This window comes from Ambystoma mexicanum, chromosome 10, assembly GCF_040938575.1.
Source record: "Ambystoma mexicanum isolate Mex_15411 chromosome 10, UKY_AmexF1_1, whole genome shotgun sequence".
Lineage (NCBI taxonomy): Eukaryota > Metazoa > Chordata > Amphibia > Caudata > Ambystomatidae > Ambystoma > Ambystoma mexicanum.
Window position 1 is genome coordinate 1,157,062,372 of NC_090932.1, and position 26,615 is coordinate 1,157,088,986.

Sequence of the window (26,615 nt, forward strand, 5' to 3'; positions counted from 1 at the left end):
ACGACTAGTCTGGCATGTGCTTTGTATCAGGTTATTTTCCCATGTGTCTGCTAAATCGGCGTCTTTAGCATCTTCGAAGTCTGTAAAGATCAGAATCCTAAGACCTCTGGGTGTTTTTCTTTGGTCCGAGTACTGTTGCATTGTGTTTTTTTCCCCAGAATTTGTTTATTTCTTTGGTTGAAAGTTTCTCGAGTTTCACAAATTTGTGTTTTAAGTCTTCTTGGGGGGGGTGTTCGAGGATTTGAAGGCATTTTCTGTGGAGCCCCTTCACTGCACGGACCACTTGGTTCCCTTCTTGCATTAATGTTAAATCTTGCACTTTAGTAGACACAAGCTGCAATTTGTTTTCAAAACGAACGAACAGCATGTTTTTAAACGCTAGCCACAGACGGTCGCATGTAATGGCTTAATCCGTATACCTTGCAATCTAGTGGACATCTTTGTATTTCAGAAAATGGGAACGGACAGTACCCTCCAAGCGGTCACCTCCGCACAACCAACCGCACTTTAAATTGCCCCATAGTCTCACCTCATGTGCCGTCCACTAGGCAGGACCAACCTAGAGTATTAGTGGCCCATGGCAACCCACTAACTTGGGCTACACATACAGAAAGTGCTACAAGAAGAAAACACTCTTGTGTCACAATTAAACATTAGTGACAAATTATGGCTCTCCCACTCAACACGCTTGATAATTTTGGTGTTCCCATAAGGGTGCCCACCCTACCAACACGCCTGCACACGAGCTGTATTGGGCTCCCCTACTTCCCCAGTTTAGAACACCTTTACATGGCATCAGCCATATTAACAATCACTTACCAAGATGGCCCGTTAGCTCCTCACTGGCGGGTTCCCTCATTAGCAGCTCCAACCCCTTTCAAACCACCAGACGCAGACAGAATAAGAATAATCAGCTCACTATTTTTTTTATAATTTATCAATTATGAGACACCTTTAGGTGTCTGCCGAACTTACAAACATTCCCTTTATAACCATATGATTCTGCAAGATTGATAAGGAATATTGCCAACCGGCAGCCAGAACAACATGGGATAACATCCCCCGATATACTACTTTGGGTAAGCTCCTCCCTTGGGTTTACCATCCAATTACCACATACTTTGCTAAAATACTCCTTGCATGTAAAGGACAAACAACCCATTTGCTTTCCCTTTTGTTTTTCCTCCCTCCACCCCTTCTCTCCTCTTCTGACCATTGCATTCATGTAATCTGCAAATTACTGTCACACCATGCTGTATATCCGATTCTTTTGTCATTATGTCAGCAACACAACCTAAATCTCCAATCGTAATGGAAATTGTGTTTTGAAATCACTCTCACATTGTCACCTTCCTCACCACTGTCACGTTGGCCACGCTCGTCACCACACATTACCCTGTGAAAACACAAATGTGACCTCTGTGACCAATATTGTATAAATACCAGTCTTTATAAAGACCCGTTAGGGTTGAAACACGTGTCGCTGACCACTTTCCTTTTACCATATGTCCACAATTGGGACAATAAAAACCACATGTGAAGACACAGCAACCTGGATGTGATCCTTTTTTATTTACAAGGGTCGAATATATCATAACTTACTGCAAGGTAACCAGCACCTTTTTGTACGAAATTTAAACAGGGGACATTGGGTTTGCCCCTTCATACATGTGACCTTGCAAAGATATACCAGAGAAAAAACTACGACCACACAGAGCTCAACACAGGAGTGTTCAGTTTCTAGAACCCATTCCGTACTACCTGCTTTTATGATAGGTCAACTGGTTCCAAAGAGCAAATGATAATTGGGAAAATTGTAGTAGTGTAAAACTGCAAAATTGTAGAATGGAAACGTTTTAATCTTATATGCTTTTATGTATGTTGTTAAAGAGTTGTATCTATTGTTTTTCTTTTTAATTTGATGTAACTGTTTTTACCTTGCTTTGTAACTTAAACATTTGAAAGGCTGGTTTACCAGCTATAACAAAATAATAAAAAAAAATTACTTACAAAGATGATCATATAGGTCTCATGTTTCAAAGTTTTCAATCTTGGATAGAGAATGCAAAAGCTGATGGCATTTAACTTGGGGCCCATGGACATATATGAGCCTTGGACAGTGCAGAACAGCAGCCGCCCATGTGGTAATGACGTTGGACCTTCAACCATGCTACAGGCTGATGGTGCGGATTAAACACAGATTGGTTGACAAGCGCATGGGGGCCCATGAGGCTTGGCGAAAATGAAATAAAATAAGTCACAATCTACCTACCGATATGCCCTGCATTAGATCATGAGAGTGGGTTTAGCCACCTGAGTACAAGAATAATAACCGTGTGATGGCTGAGTCCACAGTTTTGCTACCACCAAATGCAATGGAAAGATCCCAGAGAGGAGGTGGTCCGTGTCATGTGGGTGGGATGAACAGAATTACATCAAGCACAGATTATCCTGCAAAGCCATGCCCCCAGATGTACTGTTAAGAAGTCCATTATTAATTTAACAGACTAAATGTATCATACTCACTTTTCTGTATGAGGTTAATTGTGTAAAAGTGCATAAAACCATGGAGTTTGTGCTCGGGTGCCGCATACTTGGGACACGAATACTATTCTGAATTCCCAAACAATTTCTGCACAGCAGTATACACAGATGTGGGTTCCGAGCCTGCTGGGTCTAGGACCCAAGCTACACCTCACAGATGATGCCAAATGAGGCTGAAACATATGTGGGGTTGCTTGTGGTCTCAAGCAGAAGGGATGTGATCAAGCAGTTCAGCTGGACTGCCTCTCTTGTGGCGAGACCAAGCCTGATTTGCATATGGTTTTGCTCCTCCCCTCTTTTGTTATGCTTCTTTTCGATGACATTTTCTTCCCATTAGCTCTCTGCCAAGAGTCAGACAGCGATGTCTGAAAACTGAGAAGACCAGACTTTCTGACTGGAGTGCCACCATCGACCAAGACTACTTGATGTGAATCAGAAATCGCCAGATTGACAGGAGGCGAGTGATCACTTTTCCAGAAGTCAGCCCCAGTGCCAGAAGGCCCAATAGCTCCAAGAGACTGCAAAGCACTGGATCATTCTCATTGGAGGATTTCTTGCATAGGTGCTTTTGAGCACCACTATACAAACAGACCTAGAAACCAATCAACGAAGAACAAGAAACAGAAATAGCACTGAGATTGGTAACATGCTGATCGCTAAGCCATTCACCGAGTGGTCTTGCATGTGAGACTAAAACCCAGAAGTACAAGGCAGGTTGCTCTATGCTGGAAGAGCCCCACTGTTCCCATGGATGTTGCAGCTAACAGTTTGCATGCACACATTGCCTATTCCTCACTGTTTGGCACATGTATTCCCATTGTTGGCAGTTACATGTTGTGGTACAGGATACTGCTGTGACACACTTGGCTTATTCACTTGTTCACTAGTTTGGTAAGATACACTTCACAAAATCCATCCCCAACATCACTAGTGTTCTGATTCATGCTCACCTTCATGTGACATATCTAATTGCTAGAATTGTTAATTCAATTTGAATGCAAATAAATATATATATATATATATAAATAATATATATATATTTAATTGCTATTGGTGACAAGTGAGGGGCGGCGCTTTCAAGATAGTTGAAATGGACGATGGATGTCTACTTTCATGGTAGTTGGAGATGAGAAATCGATATGTACAGCGTATTAGCCTTTTTTTGGTTTACCCACAGAAAGTAGTTGTAAAATACTATCACAATTGTGCATTTCTTGAATGATCATTTACTTTTGCCATTGTTTAGAAATGTCTAAGAACAGGGCATATGTTGTACTGCGGAGAGCGAGCATGTAATGGGTGTCCGGTCAAATGGTCGAAAATAAAAGATCGAATGACCATTTGATCGAAAGTCAAATGGTCGGAAAACAAATGGTTGAATTCTTTTATTTAGTTATTTATATATATTTTTAGTTTTTTTTATAAAAAAAAAAAATTAATATAGAAAAAGGGGGATTGGGGGAACCCCCCATAAAAAAAATAAAAATAAAAAATTCGACCAAATGACTGGTAACCGATGTAATGTTATCAGCACTACCTTTCCAGTGTTGTTAAACACACTGCTGAAAAATATATGCAGGCTTCAAGGGGTAAAGGGTTTTCTGTTTCTGCCCTATGAGGATTAAGTGGCAGCACAGTGAACCACTCTGTGCGCTATGTCCTCAAAGATCTCAAATGGTGTACCCACTGTGGCATACGCAACTCCCCTCTTGTTATGCACCATGATTGGGCTCCATATCTGGCACATCTTTCCAGTACCACCAAATGTTTTGGACTAAAACACCCATAATCCATCACTATTGACTGTTCTGGCTAGGGCTAATGGGAGTAGTAGTCCAAAACATCTGGAGAGCCAAAGGTTGCAGACTGCTGACCGAGAGTGAAGGAAAGGTTGCACTAGAGTCTCAACTCTGCCAGGACTCGACTCAGCGAGTATGGCTTCTTCAGAGGTTTTGACTAAGGGGCAATCAGGAGATTTATTGACATGCTGAGGTACACTTAGTCGAGTGTATCTGACATGTGACTAACTATTCCCAAATTCTGTTATATTTTCAGAAGGAGATAGCCTCTGACTTAATTTCCTTGTATGCCATGATTTAAGGTGCCTATTGCAGTGTTTCACCCTAAAGATTGCCTAATTCGTCTTTCTTCTGCGTTCTGTAGGGCAAGAAGCTGAACTATGACCGTGCGATTGAATCCCTAGAGCGCCACTTTCGACAGGTGAAGGAACGCCAGGAACAAGAGCACACAGGACGTTTGCGGGACAGCGCTAAATGTCTCAAATCCCAGAAGGATAAGGAGTTTGCCAAGAGAAGCCCCTTGCTGACCAGTAAAAAAGAAGAGGTGAGATGGGGGTAGTGTGGTGGTGACATGGCACAGCGCTACTGTATGTGAAGGACCTTCTGTCAGACTCTGTAGGTTCGACAAGACGCCTCAAAGTATATATATGTAAGTAATTGACTGTGGAGAGCTTTGAATCCATACTCTGTTTTAAGACCCTCTCAAATCTCTGGCCAACGTTATTTGATCCGATTCTCAATTACGGTTCCCCTTTGCCGTTAATGTGATAAAATTGATCTTTAGACTACTTTATAATCTGCCTGAGTGGTAACGTATTTTAGTGTCTACAAAAAAATGTGGTTACAACAGAATTTACAATTTATTTGAATATGTTCATAGTTTACTTCGGAACCATTACATTACAATTACATTACTGATTGCATACCTGATTCTATATCTGATTGTAAAGGCGCTCTGATGAATCTGGTCATGATATAGTTCCCCAATGGATGTGTGATGGTAGCTCTGGCATTAATTTTATTAACAGGATTTGAAGGGTGCACAATATCAAAGTCAATCACAACATGGTGTATGAAAGGCAACAAATAAAACAGGTAGGAGGGAGAAGACTGGCCCACAATGTGGTTGGAAAAACCTCATTGTGCGTAGGTGGGCCTCCAGCACAATGACCTTCCATCAAGGATCTGGAATTGGAAGCCAAATGCCTGGGCCTGAGCTTGGCGGGGTAGTCGAGGCCAGAACCCTCTGGATGCACGGACCAAATTACGGTTAAGTCAGTGAGTGAACACTGCATGCAATTACATACCAAGTATAGTTCAATCAGAGGGCTGGTAAGCCAATGGTAGGCCATCCCTCCCAGCAAGGTTTCTCTCACAAAGGAAGGAACTCAGTTTCCCAGACAGGCATCTGCATATACAAGTCTGAACTTGTTTCTGACTGACTACAGCCTTCCAGCCCTGCGACACACACACACACACACACACACACACACACACACACTCAGTCACTCAGTCGCCAAAGATGACCACCTCATTGCCCATACTTTAGTCATGTGACCCCCCCCCCCCTACCCCCTGGTCTTCAAGGCAAACAGCTACCCTTTTGATGAATGGAGAAAGGGCTAAAAAACGACCCAGCCAGGTAAAATGGAATCCACTAAGTGGAGCCATTTTCCATAAGCTCCAGCAGCCTAGCCACATGACTGACAGAGAATAGGTGCTTTCTCTGTGAGTATATGGGGTACCTTCAGGTCAGGCTATCCCTGCCTTAGGCCTCATATGGACTCTTAAGGTAGAGCACAAAAACACAGGGCCACACTCTCAATCAGGTTTAAGATTAAGCCTGGCTTGGAGAAAAAGCAAGTCATACCCCCCAACAAGCCAGCAAAATGTACATGGGGCTACCAAATGTAATATAAAGTGTATGTTCTGCCTAGAGCTCCCCCATCCTCCCACATTAAGATATGGGACTAAGATTCCAATCGGTTAAACATCCTAGAAACACCACCTGCATTATCATGATCAGGACAAGGGCAATGCTCAAAAGTAACGTCTATCGACTGTAAGCTCATGGCCCACCTGAGCAACTTTGGGGTTTCCCACTCTATGTGCATTAGCCACTTGCACAGTTTGTGGTCTGTGTGTGTTGAAGAGAGATGGTGGATCCAGTGATGTAAACCTTCTCATGGGCCACACACAGAGAAAAACACATTTTCAACTGTGGCCGCCCTACGCTTTCTACCCTTGAGCTTCTGACCAATGAAGATGGTGGGGTGATCCCTACCCATTTCAAAAAAGCTATGATATGACTGCCTCTAGTCCAGCTTCAGAAGAATCAGTTTGGACAATGAAGGTCTGATTGTAGTCAGGAGCCTTGCACAAGACTTCCTTCAAACTATCAAATGCCCTCTTACAGTCCTCTGTTTAATGTATATTTTAGGGCATTTATTGGAAGTCCGAGCTGTCAGAGGGGCTGCTCTTTTTTATCTTAAGGCTACTTATAAAGCGCATGTTTGCGAGAGGCATCTTGGCTTTGGGAGCCGCCTCAAACAGACAGGACCACAAAAAGCTGCTGAGTCTAGAAAAAAGATGTTAAGAGCATGCCTGAACCAAAGGTAATTTTCCATTGCCCTCAACAAAAAAGGCAAAGTGTTGCAAAGTTTAGCCAGGGCAGTAGAAAAAGCCCAGCCTCCACTCCTAGAAAGCTTAGAACGGGGTACAGGAACAGAGCAGGCACCCTGAGATCGAATGGAGCATCCAGGCACATAGGAGTGAAATTTAGACTACAAGTATTCAACCCCCTGGCCATAAAGGGCACAATGAACCAAACATAGAGATTTTAACGTGATGTGTTTAGAGTCTGGGAGCCATTGCAGTGAACAAAGCACTGGAGAAATATGTAGACCATAACGAGAACCAGTCACAACTTTGGCTGCCAGATTTTGAAGACATTGCAAGCGATGGATAAGATATGCAGGCAGTGCTAAAAGCAATGAGATGCAATTGTCAATACGACTCAGAACAGGAGATGCCACCACAGGGATGTGAAGATGACTAGACAGAAAAAGCAGGACACGATGAAGTGCCCTGTGTTGAAAGTGACCCATTTGACAAATTGCCCTAACCTGGTATGCCATAAATAGAGAAGCAGAGATGTTTACACCCATATCCTTGAACACCAGCACTTGCTTAGGAAGGGGGCCCAAAGCAGAATGCCAGAAAGAGGAAGTCCAAAGAGAGGATGCAGCTGGGGGGCCACTACCAGGACCTCTGTCTTGTCCCCATTCAATTTGAGCCAATTGTCACTCTTCCAAAGTCCCAAAGCCTGCAAGCAACCCCTCAGCTGAGACGAGGTGTCCAAACGAACTCTGGTCCCATAGCCAACCGTGAAATTGTTATAGTAGCCAATGATGCCCAAAAAGAGTCTAGGTTTGAGGTGTTAGGGTTTCCCAGTCCTGGACCACATTCATTTTACTGAGGAGAGGCTGAATTTTGCCCTCGCCAAGCATGTGACCAAGGTATACCACAGTACTCTTACCTATCTGGCACTTTGAAACCTTGACACAGACATTTTTCGATGCCACTGAGGGAATAATTCAGTAACCCCTGACAAGTCGCAGGTTAATTTTGAGTCCAAAAGGCATGGCCCTAAATTGATACAAGACTTCTGGCATGGAGCACGCTGTTGAGTCAAATTGCCAGTACCTTGAGGTGAGGTCAAAAGTGCTCAGAAACTTAGCAACAACTAGTTTGTCTAAAAGCTCATCAGCTTTAGATATAGGGTGTGCATCAGTCTTGGTTCTTGTTTCGGGTACCAGAGCTAGAGGCCTGGTCAAGGGATGGCTAGAATGCTCTCTTACACATGAAGTCCCACATCTTGGTGATCTCTAACTTGAAGTGGTTTTTTACTCTATCAGACATCCTGTACCTCCTGTTTTTGACAGGTATACTACCCTCAGTATCTAGATCATGTTTCCCTAATGGTGATACCTACTTCAAATGAGAACAGTGAGGAGAATTGTTGGAGCAAAGCTGCTGAGTCAACAACTTCTAGGAATCCTATCCTAGGAAAAATACCAAGGAGAGCCCTGACCACTGCTCTGGTAGCGAGAGATCTCATAGGCACTGCCTCGGGTTACCTGTTGACATGGTAAACCACTACCAGAATGAATGAATGAATCTGCTTTCTGAGTAAGTATTGTGATGATTTATTGGGCGGTCACTCTCAACTCAGGGCGTTCCACCCCCCCAAGCCAGGTGGTGCTCAACAAAGCACTTTGCAGATTCAACTTTAATGAGGCCTCCAACCTATATAGTACCATTCAGAAAATACCCTCTTTACAACCAATAAGCTAGGAACCAGGCCGGTGTATAGTAAGAATATATATTTATTTAAGTTTTTACAAAGAATAACAGAACAGTCACACAAACATCAGCCACCAATGCAGTGGCACTACACAATATCAAATTACCAGCACCAATTGATTGATTTATATTTCTAAGGGGCTTTCAGATGCTACAACACACAGGTAAATGTAGCGATGGGCAGTCATCACTTCCCATCAAATTTCAACCCATGGAAACATGTAAAACACAGAGTGATTGCTTAGTTTGTTACCATGCTCTTTACTCCCATCAACCCCCACCCTCCAGGCATCAAGCAGATATGACCCCTTTGGTGTGAGGGCAAGGTACAGGGAGTGGGAGTGCAATGGGAACATTGTTTTGGCTTTTATTTGAAAGGTATGGTTTGAGAATGAACTCTCTATGAAAAATCGTTTTTCAACACCCAATAAAGTGAAATGCAAGGCTTTGAGGATTCTGGTTCGAGAATAAATGGGAATAAATGGGAAATTTAATTTTGCACCACTCATACAAGTTAACTGCAATGCTTTGAGATTCTTGTTTGAGTATAATGGGACATTTCATTTTACAAACTCCACAAAACAACACCTCCTGCCCTGCATAATGCCATAAATCCTCTCTCCCTTTTGGAGTACTAGAGGGTGCATCATCATACTAGGCAGATGGAAGCCTTGGAGCACTTGCTGTTCCCCTGTGGACAACACCTTCGAGTAACTGTGTTCCCAACCATAATTTTTCTGCTACTTGGGATCACGTTGGTGTGCTGGCAATCCCACAACCATAAGAAAATCTGCCTTGGAGTTGTGGTGATACCATCCAGTAGGAGACACGGCATAGGAGTACCGACGATCTCCAACATGCATCACAAACAGCAGATCAGGAAAATTCCTTGGATAATTGGCAAAATCCAGTCAAGAGATAACCCACCTTGAAGTACTAGTGAATTTGCATAATGAATAACCTTGGAGAAACGACAATCCATATCTTCAACCCATCAATTATAACAATTTGCACAACAGAATATTGGCAATACACCAACTCCAATCACATAAGGGACTGAGTACCTGAGGTCGCATTTACATGTCAGCATGGCAGCACATATGTGCTATGCCTGAGTACTCCTTTAAGTACTGGGGAACCTTGAGGCATAGTGCACCACCTGTGCTTGGGCACGCCAAGGGGAGAGCTGTCTTGGAGTAGCTGCAGATCCCACCAGAACCAAAATGAAAAACCAGGTGGATGACAGTGAGAGAACATGCATTGCTGTACCACGGTGTCTCCAGTGGTGCACTGAATAACAGGGAAATCTGGAGATTTTCCAGTAGGCCTCTGCATAACGGGCCACTTTTCTGTGTATTCTCTGCATTTTTTTACATAGCTTCATGACACACGCACACACACAATGATGATGTTGAAAAAAGAAAACGGAATCTTGTATCCTACAGCGGCTGTGATTCACAGGGTTATGTTTGTTTCCTTGATATTCTTCCTCACCTTGAGGACAGGTAGTAGGAGATGGCCAGTAGCAGTGTGTGGGGGTACTGTTAGCTACACCCTATATGTGCAGTCCTGCAAATAGGGTTGTCATCCTCCAACAGGTTCTGACTTGCCAAGGGGGATGGTCGCCATTTCAGCTTCCTTCTGAAAGCGGAGGGATACTTAAGATTTCATATGGTGGAGTGCCCAATTGGAGGGTCCTGTGAGAAAGGATCTCATGATATATAATATCTCGAGATTTCAGGGGAAAATGAGAATTATGATATGTAGCGGTTAATTGAGAAGCCACCCTCAACACAGGGAGTTCCTCCCCACCCCACACTGGTGTGGTTAATCAACAAACTGTTTAACAAATTCTTTTTTCTAGCCCTATCCCAGACACATATCATGCCCCTTGGATTCCTCTCCCCTAAGATAACAATGAGCCAAGAATCAGGTTGGTGTATGGGAAATATACTGGTATTTATTTAAATTAAAAGTAATAGAAATTAGCACAGAAATGACAAACACCACTTTATCCGTGGCACAATACAATCAACTTCTCTTAGCATAAATAAATTACCAAAGTGAGTTAAAAAGAACACAATCACAATTCTTCATTTTCTGCAAATTTCACTTCACAAAATAATTACACTGGTCAATAACAAAGGCAGTTATCATGTGATACTGTGTGATTTTGATTTTCCTGCCGCGTAAAAGGCTAGGAGCAGGATTTCAAGATTGGTTCAAATACATGTATCAATTATGATTTCGCCCACACATTTGGTTTAAAATAAACAAGGGGTTATTTATCGGTTTTTCAACCCATCCTTACTTTGGTCTACGTTGAGAAGTCAGACAGAAAAATTGGAATGATTTGGGGAATTTTGGATTTCAAACCCCCTTACTGACAGGCCTGTGTTGGGGAAGCTGGATAAGAGGTTTGGACTGATTTAAGAACAGAGACACCCCTCTTCCTTAAAGAAGTAGGGGTCAGCTGGACAAGGATTACCAAATTAATTTATACACTATCCTTTTCAGCACACATTCGGAAGTGAACTTTGTTAATTTCAAATTTTATCAAAATTCACCCCATAGTGTTGCCAAATGGGGAATTCACTAAATTAATATTCTTGGCTAAATAGGATAAGGATCTCAACGGTTTTATATACATCTCACTATAAAGGTAAAGGATTTAAGGCAAGCAGACGCCCCCAGCTTTTGCTTTCCCTGGGCTCAGTTCTACTTACATAGCAAGCCTCTGTTTAAGGTTCAGCAAAGTCAGCTGCATCTCATAAACTCTGGAAATATAGGGCAGGGGTCTGGTCACTCCACTCTCAAAGATGGCCTTCCGCTCTCCACCATAGGACCCAGTCAGCTTTGAGGCCTTCCTAGAAATAGACAGCTCCACCCAGATGCACTCTCAGCAATCTCCTCTGGTGTCTCCTTACAGATGTCAGATGATCAGTTTCAGCAGCCTTCCTGATGGTCTGTCTCTTGTCTGTCTCTTCCTGTCTTTCTCTTTTTTCTCCCATTTTCTGTCTCTCTGTCCTAGTGCAGTCCCCCTTATATATAAGCGATGACAGCACCCTGGATTCCTCCCTGCAAGGCTGGGCCGCTACATTGGACAACCATAGCGTCCATGGAGTCCGGTCCCCGCAGGAGCAGGAGGCCCATATCAACTGGCTGGAGCGGAAAGCTATCTTGCTCACCCTCAAGGCTTTCCTGCCGCTTATCTGTGGCAAGGTGGTCCTCATTCAGGCGGACAACTCCACCAGCATGTATTACATCAACAAGCAGGGTGGCACCAGGTCTTCCCTGCTGTGCAGCCTAGCAGGAGCCTACCGGAACTCAGAAGACTAAGTCTTCTCTTCCTCACCCGGTGGTTAAGCGACATCTGGCGGGCCTCACCAGGCTCTACCCGCTGTTAGGCAAGATTGTATGCAGTACCCATAGGGTGCACTACAACAGCCCTGACCTCCTGGCAGTAGTAACCCAATCTTTGGTATAAGTCTGTACTGCACAGGTTGGTAGTGTGGAGGAGTAGCCAGGCTTATCTCAAGAGGGGTCAATGCGAGCTGTAGGGGAGTTACACAGAGGCACACAAGGTTTCTTGATAAAACAATTATTAATGTATTTACCATCAGTTAATGTAAGCCATCTTCAGATGGGGCACTGTAAAACACCACACAAATATACTTCAAAGTTACACAATCTTATTTCAGAATCGGTTAATACCCATTTGGGGTATCTGGTCTTTCCGTCGAAAAAGGTTTCCATCGAAACCCTTTCCAACTAAAATTTGCATCGAATCTTTTTGCATCGAATGCATATATGGATGGGGTAAAGGGTTATTTTTCATTGGGGTGGGGTTCTAAGGGTAAAAAAAGGGGGCTGGGGAGATCCCCCCAAAATAATGCAAAAAAATGCATTTGATGCAAAAGAATGTGATGGAAAGTTTTCATTGGAGGGGGTTTTGATGTAAGCCGGTTGGATGGAAAGACCATAAACCCCATTTGGGATGGCATACAGCAGAGACCTACAGCCACAGGTGACTTCAATTGCTAGGGTGCTGTTGACATTAATGTATTAATGTTGGCATTCAGGGTTATTTAAAAGCAAGTAAAAAGGAAAAAGATTATTAGAGCAAACAAGTTACCACAAATATTTCTTAAGCAGGTAAATACTTTCAGATCCCTCAATAAGAGTCAATCAGTTAAAACGGGCTAAGCCAAAGTCAATAGGCAATAGTCTAGATGGGCTGAAGCACTTCCTTGAAGTTAAGTAGAAAAGTCTTTGCACAATGTTTCAGAAGTCTTTGAAGAAAAAGATGAATCAATGTAGGACCACAAGCTGTTAGACTTGTGAGAAGTAGAAGATGCAAGCAACTCTACAGCAAGGGTAGAAAGGGATGAGTGCGTAGAGGGGCTGAGTGCGTAGAGGGGCTAAGTGCATAGAAGGGCTAAGTGCATAGAGGTGCTGAGTGCGTAGAGGGGGCAGGTGCGTAGAGCCGATGAGTGAGCAAAACAGGTGAATACATGGTGCGTGTGAGGGCATGAAGAGGACGCGTGCCTGGAGCGAACGAGTGCCTAGAGTGAGCGAGTGCCCGAGTGGAAGTGCCCTGTTACTAGAGCGGACGAGTTGCTCAGAGATACTGAATGTGTATAGTGGATGGAACAAGTGAAATGGAGCGCGTGGGGCAGACAAGAGTGCATGCGTGGAGCAGACAAGAGTGCATGCGTGGAGCAGACAAGAGTGCATGCGTGGGGCAGATGGAGCGCGCGGGGCGGACTGGAGCGCATGAGTGCGTCGAGCGAACTAGAGTGTGTGGAGCAGATTGGGATGCATGGAGTGGATAGGAGTGCATGGAACAGACTGGAGCGCATAGAACTGCGTGACGTATATAGTATGGTTTGGAATGCAGAGAACGTTTTGAAAGAGCATATAACACATCATATCACACCACCATGTGTACTGTCCCCTCTACACCACCACTCAACTAGAACACAGAGATACTATGACACCATTCGGTATAACTGTTCTCATACTATCATCCGCTGCATACTCCACAGCACTCTAAGTAAAACACTGCTGGTTACACCCCCCCCAGCCAGGCGTTCTCTTCAGGCATAACGCAGCCACACTCGGTCTGGATAAATCCTGTCAGAACGAACACATACTCCTGATCTCTCAACCACCACACCTACCGTTAAGAAGCAGCTATTACACGAATACCGCACCAGCTGCACACATAGCCGGTGCTCACACGCACCTTTTGACTCTCTCTACTTTCTCTACTGATCTGAACTTCGGTTCCCAAGGGCGTTCAACCTACCAGCGCCTTCAGACCATACCGATGGTATATAAGGCGCTATATAAATGCAAAATAACATAACATAACATTAACTTGAAAGGCAGAGTTTTAGGGTTACTTCTTTTTGGGATTAAGGACACCCCCTTCTGTACAGAAGTCAGGGGTTTTAGAAAAATAGTCACCCAAGAACTTATTGTCTATACTGGCTCTCACACACTGTGCATGAAGTTTGTTAGATTCAAACTCCATCAACACTCATCCTGTGATTTTTCAAAATGGGAATTAATTGATTTAACTTTAATTAAATGTGCTAAGGGTCTACACCGTTTTACCCCCTGCCCCACAATTTAATGGAAAGGATTAAGGCAGGCAGTTCCCAACACAATTCAATACAAATGGTTAGGATGTTTTTCTACGGGGGGAATTAATTTGAGTTGTATTTAATAAAATGTGCTAAGCCCCCCCAGTTCCACCCCCCTACCCACTATGCGAGATAGAGATAAAGGCAGGCAGAATTCCCCACACCTTTGTTGACATTTGGATGAATATGCTTACATGGGAGGCCTTGGTTATGGGGCATCCAGGGAAACAGCAGAGCTCATCTGAGAACAGCACAGATTGGGTCAAAGGTTTCAATCAAGGATAGTCCCCAGCGCCCAGTTCTCCTCTGGCTCCTCAGATGGCAGGCCCAGCTTGCTTCTAGATTTCCCATAGGAGATTTCTGTCTCCTATTCAAGGTTTCAGGCCTTTCCGGGTACTTTTCTCCTGGCAAGGTTTACCCTGATGGCCTTGGTAGCTCTCCTTGCCTCTCTGTTGATTGTTCCTCACAAGAGACCAGAAGTAGACAGGAATAGAGTGGAAAAGCCAAGAGTCAGTCCCTGTCGGATTGAAAACTGATCTCTTATAGGGATAACGACACTCACATATTATAATAACTCCCTCAATATGGATTGGCTAGCTCTCTCCCTCCCACCATGTACACCCACCACCTGTTGATAGGACAAGGAGTTGGGAGGTGTGGATGATGGAGGCTGAAGGAGGAGAAAGATTCATCTTCCCAAAATGATAGGTGGGTTGACCTTTTCAGTGTTCTTAAAATCTCACAACATGGCAATTACCTTAACTTTTCAGATAACTGTAGGCACATATATATTTTATGGCGAGTCGGAAAATAATAATCTTACTTTCAATTTGCTCCTGTGCCGAAATAGTAACAAATCTGACACTTCAAGATTCAAACATTAATTTCCCAATCCATCACCACACCAACTTTCCATTTCCTCAGAATTATGAGAAGGCTGGAACAAAATGTTCTTCATAACACAAATTGTATACATCACACAGAATTTGTTATTTACATGGTACTGGCGGGCTTCTCATCCCCTTTAATATGAGTCTGGGATGAGCTCACTGGGACACAAAATTCTCTTTTAATTAAAGAAAAGGGTGCCCAATGTTAATCTATGGCACTGCATGACGTGGGAGTTCATAGTTGCATATGTAGCCCCACCTTTTTTTAAGTTTCATTTCCCTTCTGTGACCTGACACCAACATCTGTTTATCAGTAGGGCCTGTTCCTATGCAGTGTTTGAAGATCCATTAGTGGCTCTGAAGGCCATTTCTTGAAATCGAATCAGCCCTAAAAAGGTCATTTCTGTTGGCCACTAATGCACAGTTAATGGGGAGGCCTGACCTTAAAGATCATTTCTGCTGGCCGGCTTATCTGAACCCTCCACAATTCAGATCTAATTCTTTATATTTATTTTGCATTTAACAGATACCCAGGCCTGTGTTCTCCTAGAGGGCCTCAGGCAAAGGCCTTAAGGTCACAGTTTCATTTCAGTGGAATGGCACAAGCTGCATCCATACTTCTGAAAGTACAGCTTTTAAATCGACAACATGTGTTTGCATGTTAACATTTAGTATTGCATCTGGGCATGGTGTTTACAATACAATCTTTCTTCAAATACTGTTTGAACAGACATAAGTCACTTTTGTCCTTATTCACACGTAGGCCACAGTTACATAGAAACCAGTGTGCATCTTTACAAAAACAAAATAGGCCTTCTCCATTTTATATGGAGTAAATAAGTCTTTTTATTATGAACAAATGCAAAATGCTTGCCTTCACTTTGGATTTCTGGATCACTGTCTTATGCTGTATATAATTCTATGTCACATGCTGCTATCTGTCTCTTTAAGTTGAAATTGTAACTTTTCATATTTTAGGAAAAACAGCATTTCCAGCCACACCTGTCTTTTCAGCATATCCAGCAGTTTTAAGCCCTTAGGTAGATTTCCTTTCACTTGAGCGCATGCCCGTTTTAGTAGAGTGGAAATGGGCCCATTTCTTTTCATTTCACTAGGCCTTATGTCAGAAATAACTGTTTTGTACTGGCATTTACATTTCAATGGGACTCTACATCAGCCAGCATCACTCCCACAATAGGGACCTAGAATGGTCTCAGTCTCTGTCACTTTGGGGCTGTATTTTCACCCCACAGTATGCAGGTCTAATGGACCAACAATGGCAATGTCAACCCTCTCATAGGGAACCTCAACCACTGGTAGTGGGCAAAGGGGTCCGCCACACTTACCACCCACTTTGCCTCGAGTTTGGAAAGTGTGACAAGATTTACAGTAGTCCTTCATTTCTATTCCCATCCTGGGCCAATGGAAGGGATGAGTCAACTTCTCTTTGGCCTTTTTCACTCTTAGATGCCCAGTCGGAGGCACCTCATGGGCCTATAGACCTTAGGCACCACCAACCTCCTGTTAGCACAAGGCTTTGGCTGAACAGGCTTACTATAAAGGTGCCCATCTACCTGAAATATGTTGTGCTTCACAGGGTCTAACCCTTTTGACTGGGAAACAGCCTGTTTTCTCCGGACTTCTAAAGTTTGACACTCTTGCTGGCTGAACTAGGCAGATTTCTTACCTGGAGGGACCCCCTTCTGCCAGACGATGTTTTAGCTTAGGGTGGTTTCATAGATCAAGTGGTTATGTGCACTTGTGTGTCCTCAGGGCCTTCCCCTGATAGGCTAAACTTTGCCATAGGTGCTGGCTCAGGCACTGGTTCAGCTACAGCAGGTGAATCCTTCTTCTTTCTCCTGTTGGTTTTGGGTTTCCCTTGAGCCTTTTTGGACACCTTATATGACTGAATCTTCTTAGGTGTGTGGGCAGTGAAGGCTCACTCCCCATCTTGCACATACAAATACAAATAAATATGAAATACCCCAATGGGGAATGAGACTAAGAGAACAGGTTGCAAGAATTATTTTTTCCTTTATAAAGACTTGGCATCCAGAGAACTCTGCTGCCATGAGAGTGCTCTGGCAAACATTACAAAGATATGAGCTTATGAAGGGACAAAGTGTCATCACTGACATCACTCTATAGGGGACTACAATTGCTTGGGATTGGGTGAATAACATTGATACATATGCGGCTATGGGTGCTGCTTCATCCGGATTGGTTGCTCCGTTGGCAGGAGGGTGAACATCACGTGGTCCAGCTGCCAGTATCCAGGAGGGGTGAGGGTCAGGTCTTGGTGAGGTAGGGCAGACACTAACTAAGCTAGCATGAGAAACTACCTTTAGACATATAATAAACAATGTTCATTAGTATAAGCTTAAGTAAATCTTCTTGAACCTATAAATTGCATGCATAAAATCAGAGCATCATTCATTAGGACTTATATGGAGTACCAGGCTCAGTGTGATAACATTGATCATGGGGTGGGCCTGTGCACATCAAAGCAACTAGGGGGCACGCTGACATTTGTTAGTTCTAAGGTGCAATATAATGTGACAGAGGTCTGGCTTTAGTAGGGGGCACACTGGGGTGGGCTTCACAGCAGGGTCACACTTCTGGTACATCAAGAGAATACCTTAGGAGGGCACGGGGTTACAGTGGCAGTAATTTTCCAACAGCGGGGGTAAGAGAGCACAGGCAGGTTTGTGGAGATGGATGAGGTACAGGGCATGGTTCGAGTCGGTTCACACACAGGACAGTGAACTCAGAGGAAGAGTGAGATGTTACATTAGTATATTTGTTTCAATTGTCCCGGGTGCATCTGTGAGAAATGGAGCTGTGAAGCCTTCAGACTGAGTGAGAAAAGGTGGGAGCCATGAGCGCGGTGTGCGCAGCACTGCAGAGGGGAGAGAAGCCTTTTCGCATTATCGCAGTGAGGTCTAGTCCAAAGATGGAGCCGAGGGCACACAAAATGGACGCCAAGTGTCCCTCACAACAGCCCCGCTTAAGAAGCAGGCAATGGAAGCGTCCCCCGCTATTATGTGAGCAAGTGGTCCACATTGTGCTGAATATGTGAGGGGGCCCTAAACGACCCCTCACTCCCACACAGCAGCCTTGTCTGCTTTTCCCTGCGTTGCTTTGGATCTGGTCTCCACAGCAGCTGTAATGGGGGGAGGGGAACGGGCTGCACCATGCCAAGTTCTTCCAAGTCATTCCCCAACATCATTGTGAGGACATTTTCTTGGACATTGAGTCAGACAACCCATCATCTTCTATAGTTAATTGAACAATAGGTAATTAACCCTTTACTGGCACCACTGTTCGCAAAAACTGGGTGAAAGGTCTGATTTGTCTATAGTAGTCTATAATGAGTAAGTGAGAGCTCTAACTCAGAGTTAGTTCAGGCGGGGTAGCGACACAAATAGCAGGCTAGCACAGCAATAAGGCCAGTTCTAAAGAGAAAAAACAGCCAAGACCAGCCCTCCAGATAAGGTGCTCATGAGGCCTTTTACGCACAGAAATCTTGTCAATGCAGCCCTTTTAATTCTTCCTTGTATACAGCTTACACAGGCTATTTATAGCAGAACCCCCATAAATCTTGGCGGTCACTGTAGACAGGCTGGCCAGCAGAAGCTTGCAAACACACTCTTTACTTTAGCAATTGACAGTTCCTTGAAAGAAGCAACTGGGAATGCGTCCATGTCTATTTTTTTTAACACTCTGTTAATTCTAACAAGATAATACTTTCTGATTAATGTAGAAGGGCAATTTGTGTTTTGTTCACCTGTCTGCATTTTGTAGGTTACAGTGTTATTGAAGCCTTTGGAATCATGATCATGCTTTTCACATTGCTTTAGGACACATGTAAATGAAAATGGTTTTAAACTAGCACTGCATTTCTGCTTCATTTTCCTCTGTTTTGATCAGCTTTAATAGAGGCTGCGCAGTTGCAGCATCATGGGCATTTCATACTTTGTTTTCCTTTTATCAGAAAAGCACATTGATTGCGTTTGATGTCTTGAAGTTTTCGAAGAGCCTCCCAGCAAGCAGTTGTTTAGTATTTGTGAGAAGGAAAAGCTTTTGGTGTTCTATATGAAGATGTGTTTTATTTAGTCTTAAGATTGTATGTGTATGTGTGCATGTGCATGCTTGAAAGGGCACTGTACATAGTTGTTTGTCTTGGAGAGCAAGAAATAGCTGGCCATGTAGTCTGAACTTTACTTTAACTCACTTTCTGACCACCCGCCCACCGCAAGCGGGTATAATGGATGCAGGTAGAATCAGTGCTGTATATATTTTCCGTGGCACAGATTGTACCTGCACCTCTGAACAGGACTGCTATATATTTAGGCAAAGTCATGGCACAGTGCCAATTGTTCACAGCAGTGCTGATAGCAGTCCTGCTAAGAAATGTCGGCATGATGCAATGTTTTGGGACAGTACCTTAATTTCTTAAAAGAGCTGCTGTAATGACAAAGCACGAACATGTGTTGGTATTTTCTGCAGAGAGCTAAAGTACTCAGCAAGAACATTGTCTGAACTCTTACCACCGGGTTCACTACAAAATTCCTGAATCCCATTACTGCGATGTAGAAAACCTTGCATGGAAAACAAAATATTTCCCCCAAAGAATAGATGGAGAGGGGCGTTAAGTAGGGGTATTCATGTAGGATACTGTTATGATGTGCTTGTCTGAGTCTGCTGAGGCTGGTCATGTGCTTAGTGATGTCATGCCAGTGTCAAGTGGAATGTTGATGTATGGGTGTGAGAAAGCTGTGTTGAGTGTTCTGTACCAGTTCAGTTGGTCCCTCCCTCCCTGGGTGATGGGTGCCGGTGATCTATTGTCTTATGCTTGATACATTGGCGACGAGGATGGGATATATGTTATCTTAGTCAGTATTTGGTTTGTAGGGTAGTCTTAGCCTTGTGTATGGGCTGGTATGTGTCTAGAGTGTGAGTCTAGAGTCTGTTCGTGGCAGGGACAGACAGAAGGTGATTTGTGTTATTATTGAGGGTGACTTGGATTTGTAGGTGAAGTTTGGTATCGCATAGCTGTGAGAGTATCTTGTGAAGTTTGTATGGTGGATGGTGGTGTGACTTGCCTGTATGTAAAGTGCTTGTTTGTGTAGGTGTTTCGGTAAGGAGGGAGATGTGTTATGATGTGCTTGTCTGAGTCTGCTGAAGCTGGTCATGTGCTTAGTGATGTCATGCCAGTGTCAAGTGGAATGTTGATGTATGAGTGTGAGAATATTTTGTTGGTGGTCTTGAAGATGCTGGCCAGCCATCCCCAAGACCACCAACAAAACATGGGTTGGCCTAAACGCTCTCATCTCAATGGCAGTACTAACAAGTCCCATGATCCTGACCTCAGAATACCATGGCCAGGATTGACAGATAACACACAAAGTAAACAACTCATCAGACGACTCTTCATCTTGGACAACATTTTTCCATTTAGCCAACGTGTACTAGAGGGCGTCCCCAACCAGTACATCAACTTTTTCTAACAGAACCACTACCACAACTTCATCTAACAGCACCACCTGTCCATTAAAGATAAGAGTCAACTTCTCCTAACAGTGCACTAGTACCATTTCTAAAATCACCATACATACAACTCCCTTTCTCCTCAGTGCACATCTCAGATACCACACCCTCATATATTCCTGGCAAGGGCGCTACCCCCAGGATTTACCTTTACTCAACATAAATATAACCCAGAAAGGCACTACCTGCAAATGGGTACATACTAGGAGCCTCTACCTCCATGGTCCAGTAGAGGCAACACGCTTAAACCTAAAGCTTGAATAGGAGGCGCTACCCCCCAGCAATAGTCATACACCAACACAGAGGCGCTACCTCCTGTTACCTTCAACAGAGACAATGTCTCCCAAATAACTGTAGTGATTACCTCACACTAACCCAACATTGCTATAGGAAGCGCTATCACTCAGCAACATTCCAGTAACATACTTAAACCAAAAGCAGAGGCGCTACCTCTTATCCTTAGCGGTGCCTATCACTCGCTAAAACTAAGAGGCGCTACCTCTTATCATTAGCGGTGCCTATCACTCGCTAAAACACCTGCATACCACACGCAAATCATCTTCCTTCACTCAACCCATTGAACCGGAATGCCTTCTCTCTTCATGGGCATACTAAGTTCATTTGAATACGAACTCTGCACACATCACTCATACTAGTGATATTCAATATGTCACTTCCATCAGGCTTCAAATTCACAGCCAGCCTTAGGAACAGTGTGGGTATCACAGATGACATTTCTTCAGACTTTACAACTTTAAACGGAAACATCTCCTGCATAGCTCATTTCCTTGTCCATGGCTTGCATTAATCCTAAACTCCTAAAAGTCCAAAAGTCTTGAAAAACTTTTAACCTAAAAATCCTCTATAGGTTAAACTAGCTCATTCACACACCAATAAACTCCACACCATATCTCATTGCATTTAATTATGCCCTTTTCGCCATAATGTCTAAAAAGTCCATTAACCTGCAAATGCTTAAATATGTTAATTACCTAACACATAGCATCTTTACTCGCCTATAGCGCCAAAACGTAAGGTGTCTCAAACGCAGTATACACTTTGTTATTGGCAATCATACACCATACGGAAACCATGCTGCATGACTTCATACCTACCATGCTAAAACTCATGCGTGTGCACCATTAATTTGCCTCATAGTGACATAATGCACTTTTAAACTTGCTACATCACCACTTTTTTTTTCTTTTAACAATGCCTACAAAACCTGTAATCACTGTGGGCCTCTAGGCAACGCCCCTAACAGGCGGTGCGGCTTTGCCGCACTCACTTCTGTAATACTTGATACAGTGTGAATAAGTCCCGTGGGCTAAGACATTCCAGCATAAGTTCCACAGCGCTCCATCACTGCCTCCAAAACGCTTGTTACCAAATTGTTCCTCGTATTCTCCTTCCCCCGGGAACATGTCGTTTTGCAGGTGCGACATCAACTGGCTCTACTTCTCACGTCGCATCTCCATTGTCACGTACTTCCGGGTTGTCGTCCCGACTCGACTACAAAGTCCTTCTTCATTCATTACGTGGCGGCGTCACATTACGTGCACTTTGTACGGTCCTTTACTTTAACGATATCACTCTCCTATTTCTCCTCTCCCTACGCGTCACAACTCCTTGGTCAGAACAATTGGAACTGCAACTTTCCACTGCTTCGCCATCTCCCCCAGCTGCAGACTGACGTCATCAGTCTCAAGGATGTAACAGGGACAAAAGTACTTCTGCGCAGACCCATGTACCAACGGTCCATTCGCAGGTACCCCCGTCACTCGCACAGCATCTTTAAACCAACGTGCATCAAATAGTTCTGGCTCGGTCATGTGAAAACACAGTCCCTTCACAGGCGCTCCGTTTGAGCTGCTCACTGCTAGAGCCTCTTATGTTTGAGCAAAAGAACATCTTATACGGCACATCACGTACACTACTGCTTCGCCGTGGTGACCCGTTTCCCTTAATATTTCATTGACAGCTGAATTAATAAGTCTAAGGCCCATTTTAACTCTTTGGGCATCTCCAGCTAGCAGGCTCCAGCACAGAGGTTACCTTCCTTATGTCAGTTTCATATCCCCCCAGGCCCAGCACTCCATCGTACTGTGGGCTACTGGTCCTCACTGCAGGGGATCTCCTCCACTGTCCTAATATTCACAGGGTCCCTCCAAATAATCCCTGGATCACCCATCTCACATGGACCACCTCCAGCTTCTCATTTCCACGGCACAGCACTCCCAAGAACTTCGCTTTCCTTGTACCAGGGGCTCTTTCTTTTGGAAGTCCTCGTCGCCAATGTAGTAAAGCACAGTCCATAGGCTGAGACATTTTAACAAGCCAGTTATGTAAGGCAAGCCTCACATGGAACTGCCAGTGCCCTAACCATGTGCCTTTCCAAGTCTACAGCCTGTTGGTAAAGGTAGCTCAGTTGGTCAATAACCCCGCTGCAAAGATCATTGTGTAACCTGTTCGTGCAAATCCTGTTGATAGGTGAGCTAATGCATCTGCATCAGAGGTATGTGTTTAAGATGCAGGTAAAATTCAATTGTAACAGAGCTGACTTAGCTTTCGAGTTATCAAAAGGACTACTAAATGTTCAGTGATTCAGAACACACACCTCTCATCAAGATCATACAATTACTGTGTCTTTGCGACCACTGAAAATGTTGACTTTTTTTATTTGTACCCTATTTATATGTGGGGGGACAGTATATAATGAATGCATGAGGTAGCAGGGGGTTGTGGGCAGCCTCCCACTGCATATACATGGGGTGAAAAGGGTGTTGATTTAAAAAAGAAATCTTAATTTTTGGTGCTCGCAGTAAACATGGCACAGTGATCTCATATTTCCACTCTCATCCGGCCTGCTTTACCTGTAATGGCTTGGAACACACACATCTTATTAAGGCTGCTATACTTGTAATGGCTCAGAACAGACACATTCAATCAGGGCTGCTATACCTGTAATGGCTCAGAAGACCCACATCCCATGAGGGCTGCTAAACCTGTAATGGCTCAGAACAGACACATTCAATCAGGGCTGCAATACCTGTAATGGCTCAGAAGAAGCACATCCCCTGAGGGCTGCTAAGCCTGTAATGGCTCAGACCACACACACACACACACACACACACACATCTCATCAGGGATGCTATACCTGTATTGGCTCAGAACATACACATCCCACGAGGGCTGCTATACTTGTAATGGCTCAGAACACACATCTCATCTGGGCTCTTATACTTGTAATGGCATACAATGCTGGTAAAGCATCTGCATTCAAGCAAGTACTGCATTTGGTGAGACACACCTCTAACTCTATAAATATGTATTAGTGCTATGTCAAAAGACAAAGGAGAGAAAGAGCAACCCTAACCTAGGCAATACAGGAGAACAAAGTGAGGCATGGGGGGGGGGCTGCAAGATCAAAGAATGTATTAGACAATCCAAAACAGGAATTTGAGCAACAAGAAGAGAGACCAATGAGCTACATAAGAGGGAAACAAAAAAGTGAGAAGGGAAACAGAGGTAAATAATAGAACACACACACAAAATAAGAGTGAGGGATAGAAGCAGAGCAAAAGAGACAGAGACAGCAAATAAGAAAACACAGATCAACATCAGACCGGGATATCTAGAAATAGAAAATCCAGATTAGAGAAAAGGCATGACAATAACATAAGAGGCAGTGCAAGAAAGATAATCAAAAGGAGTAGCAACCACAACAGAGAAAATGAAAAAACAGATATAGCCAGAGTAATGACATGAGAGATGAAGAGGAGGTATATCAACCGATACAGAATACAGGAGGGGAAACAGCAATAATCGAATGCAGAGATAGGAGAGGAAGAGTGACAGAGCAACAGACCTCAAACCGTGGCATATCAAGAGTGAGAGGCAGAACATCAGAAAGTGAGAGACCTTTGAAACAGAGTAGAAAAGGGAAGGAGAGATGGAGCAAAAACATGCAGTGGTTGTCAAGCAGGTATTGTCAGGCAGCAACATTAGGCCTGAGAGGCAGAGAAGTGATGCTGGTAGAGTGAGGGACTTGATTTATGATGTAACTAGCTGGCATCTGTAGTAGTTCTTAACAGAGTTTTGGTGTCCAAGTATAATGAAGATGAAGCTGGGTAGTACGCAGCAAGTTCTTTGTTACTTATGTTTTCGAACACAGTTTACATTTTTTACGCACATATTGGATGTTGTCAGACACTTTTTTACTCTCTTGCGAAGGAAGAAACTCATTTTTAATCTCTTGAAATTGGATTTACTCTCTAATTCTAAAAACTGGGAGTAAAATACTCTCACGATTTGAGGTCTTATGCTCACCTTGGGGAGCTGAAAAAGTGATGCTAGATCAGGGTTGCAAGTAGAGCTCGGATATATATCAGCCATTAATGCAGCTGCTTTTTCTGTCTGATATCGTGCAGCAGCTTTATGGGCTTGGTGTGTGAAGAGTCGAAGAGGAACTATCAACCTGAGACTGGGTCAACAAAGGGTGCTCCAAACAGGGATATGGTGCATGACTATCAGATAGGCCTTGTTGGGTTAAGTACAGAGGAAGGTGGTCCTGCTGTTATAAGTAGTAATGAGTAACTATTATGAGACAAGGATTAAGGCTACCCCACCTTGCGGACACTGGCCGTGAAAGGATCCAGCACACTATTGACAGATCCCTGCTAGTGGACTGTGCTTTAGAGAGCACCCAGGATACATTTAACACATGTAAACAATTTTTTTATTCATATAATTCGAAAACCAAACCATTTCTCTTAGCACGACATGGCTAATATCAACGTAATCTTTTGCTTGCCCTTAAGGCATATCAAATGCACTTCATACATTAGAATTGACCTGACATCTATCTAGTCGACACTGATAGTTGTTTCTGGCACAGAGTCGGCTGCTGGTGTTCTGATGCCGTCTTCAGGACAGTTCTAGTGGACTTGATGGTGTCACAAGTTATGCACTGATGTGCGACATCTGAAGGTAAGAAAAGTGTGATTAAAAACATGGGGAGTCTCTACAGGGACTGAAAGTGCCTGATGAAGTTCTGGGCTGTATCCTACCTGAGCCGTTAATTCTCAGTGTCGCAGGTTGACGAAGAAACAGTGAGTTTCTCGCTGTGTGCGCCTTCTGTGCGATTGGTGTAATTTGATCTTGAAGTGATTTGATCTACCACCCTTTCTGGCTATGGTGTTGGACTATCTGCCAAAACATGCTTTTTGCAGTGGTGGTTATATACTATTTTAGAGTTTGCTCCGTGTCTGTGATCGAGTGAACTATCAAAAAAAGTCTCACCCGGTGCAGTGCGTGAAAATATGCTCTGTGGCATGCGTGTCTTTGGGGGTACCCAGTCGGTGCCACAGTGCTCTCTAATGGTTCTGGAGAGAAACGAACTGTGCCGGGTAGGCTGGAGGCTGCGGGGGGTGGAGGGGTCGGGATATATCTTACCTCCCTGACACCAGAAGACACCAAAGTCCTCAGTAAAGGACTAAGTTTTGTCCCAAAAAACAAAGCTGATCGTCTCACCACTGAAGTAGAAGTCAGGAAATTCTTCCACCTTATTCGACTCCGGTATTTCTTCCGAGATTCCACAAAAGAACAAGACATAGACCCGACTACGACGGGCCTTAAACCGAAATCATCATTCACGCCCTCAACATCAATCATATGTTCAGATATCGTAGCCTTTGAAAACCCGATCTTAAGGGAAGTTGACAACATCTCTAAAACTAAAAACCACTACAGAGATAATCTCACAAGTACTGAAAGAAAAGCCCTAAAGAACCTAGAAATGAATGATCTATTTCTGG

At 43.8% G+C, this 26,615-nt stretch overlaps 1 protein-coding gene across 2 annotated transcripts in view; it reads left to right on the forward strand.

The window, feature by feature from the left end:
- The window catches only part of LOC138492113 (STE20-like serine/threonine-protein kinase), a 520,802-nt gene that overhangs the window by 355,764 nt on the left and 138,423 nt on the right, over positions 1-26,615 (forward strand). For both annotated transcript variants that reach the window (XM_069619087.1, XM_069619086.1), the window contains exon 12: positions 4,708-4,887. In XM_069619087.1, coding sequence (XP_069475188.1) covers positions 4,708-4,887 — 180 coding nt within the window. The remainder of the gene's footprint in view (positions 1-4,707; positions 4,888-26,615) is intronic.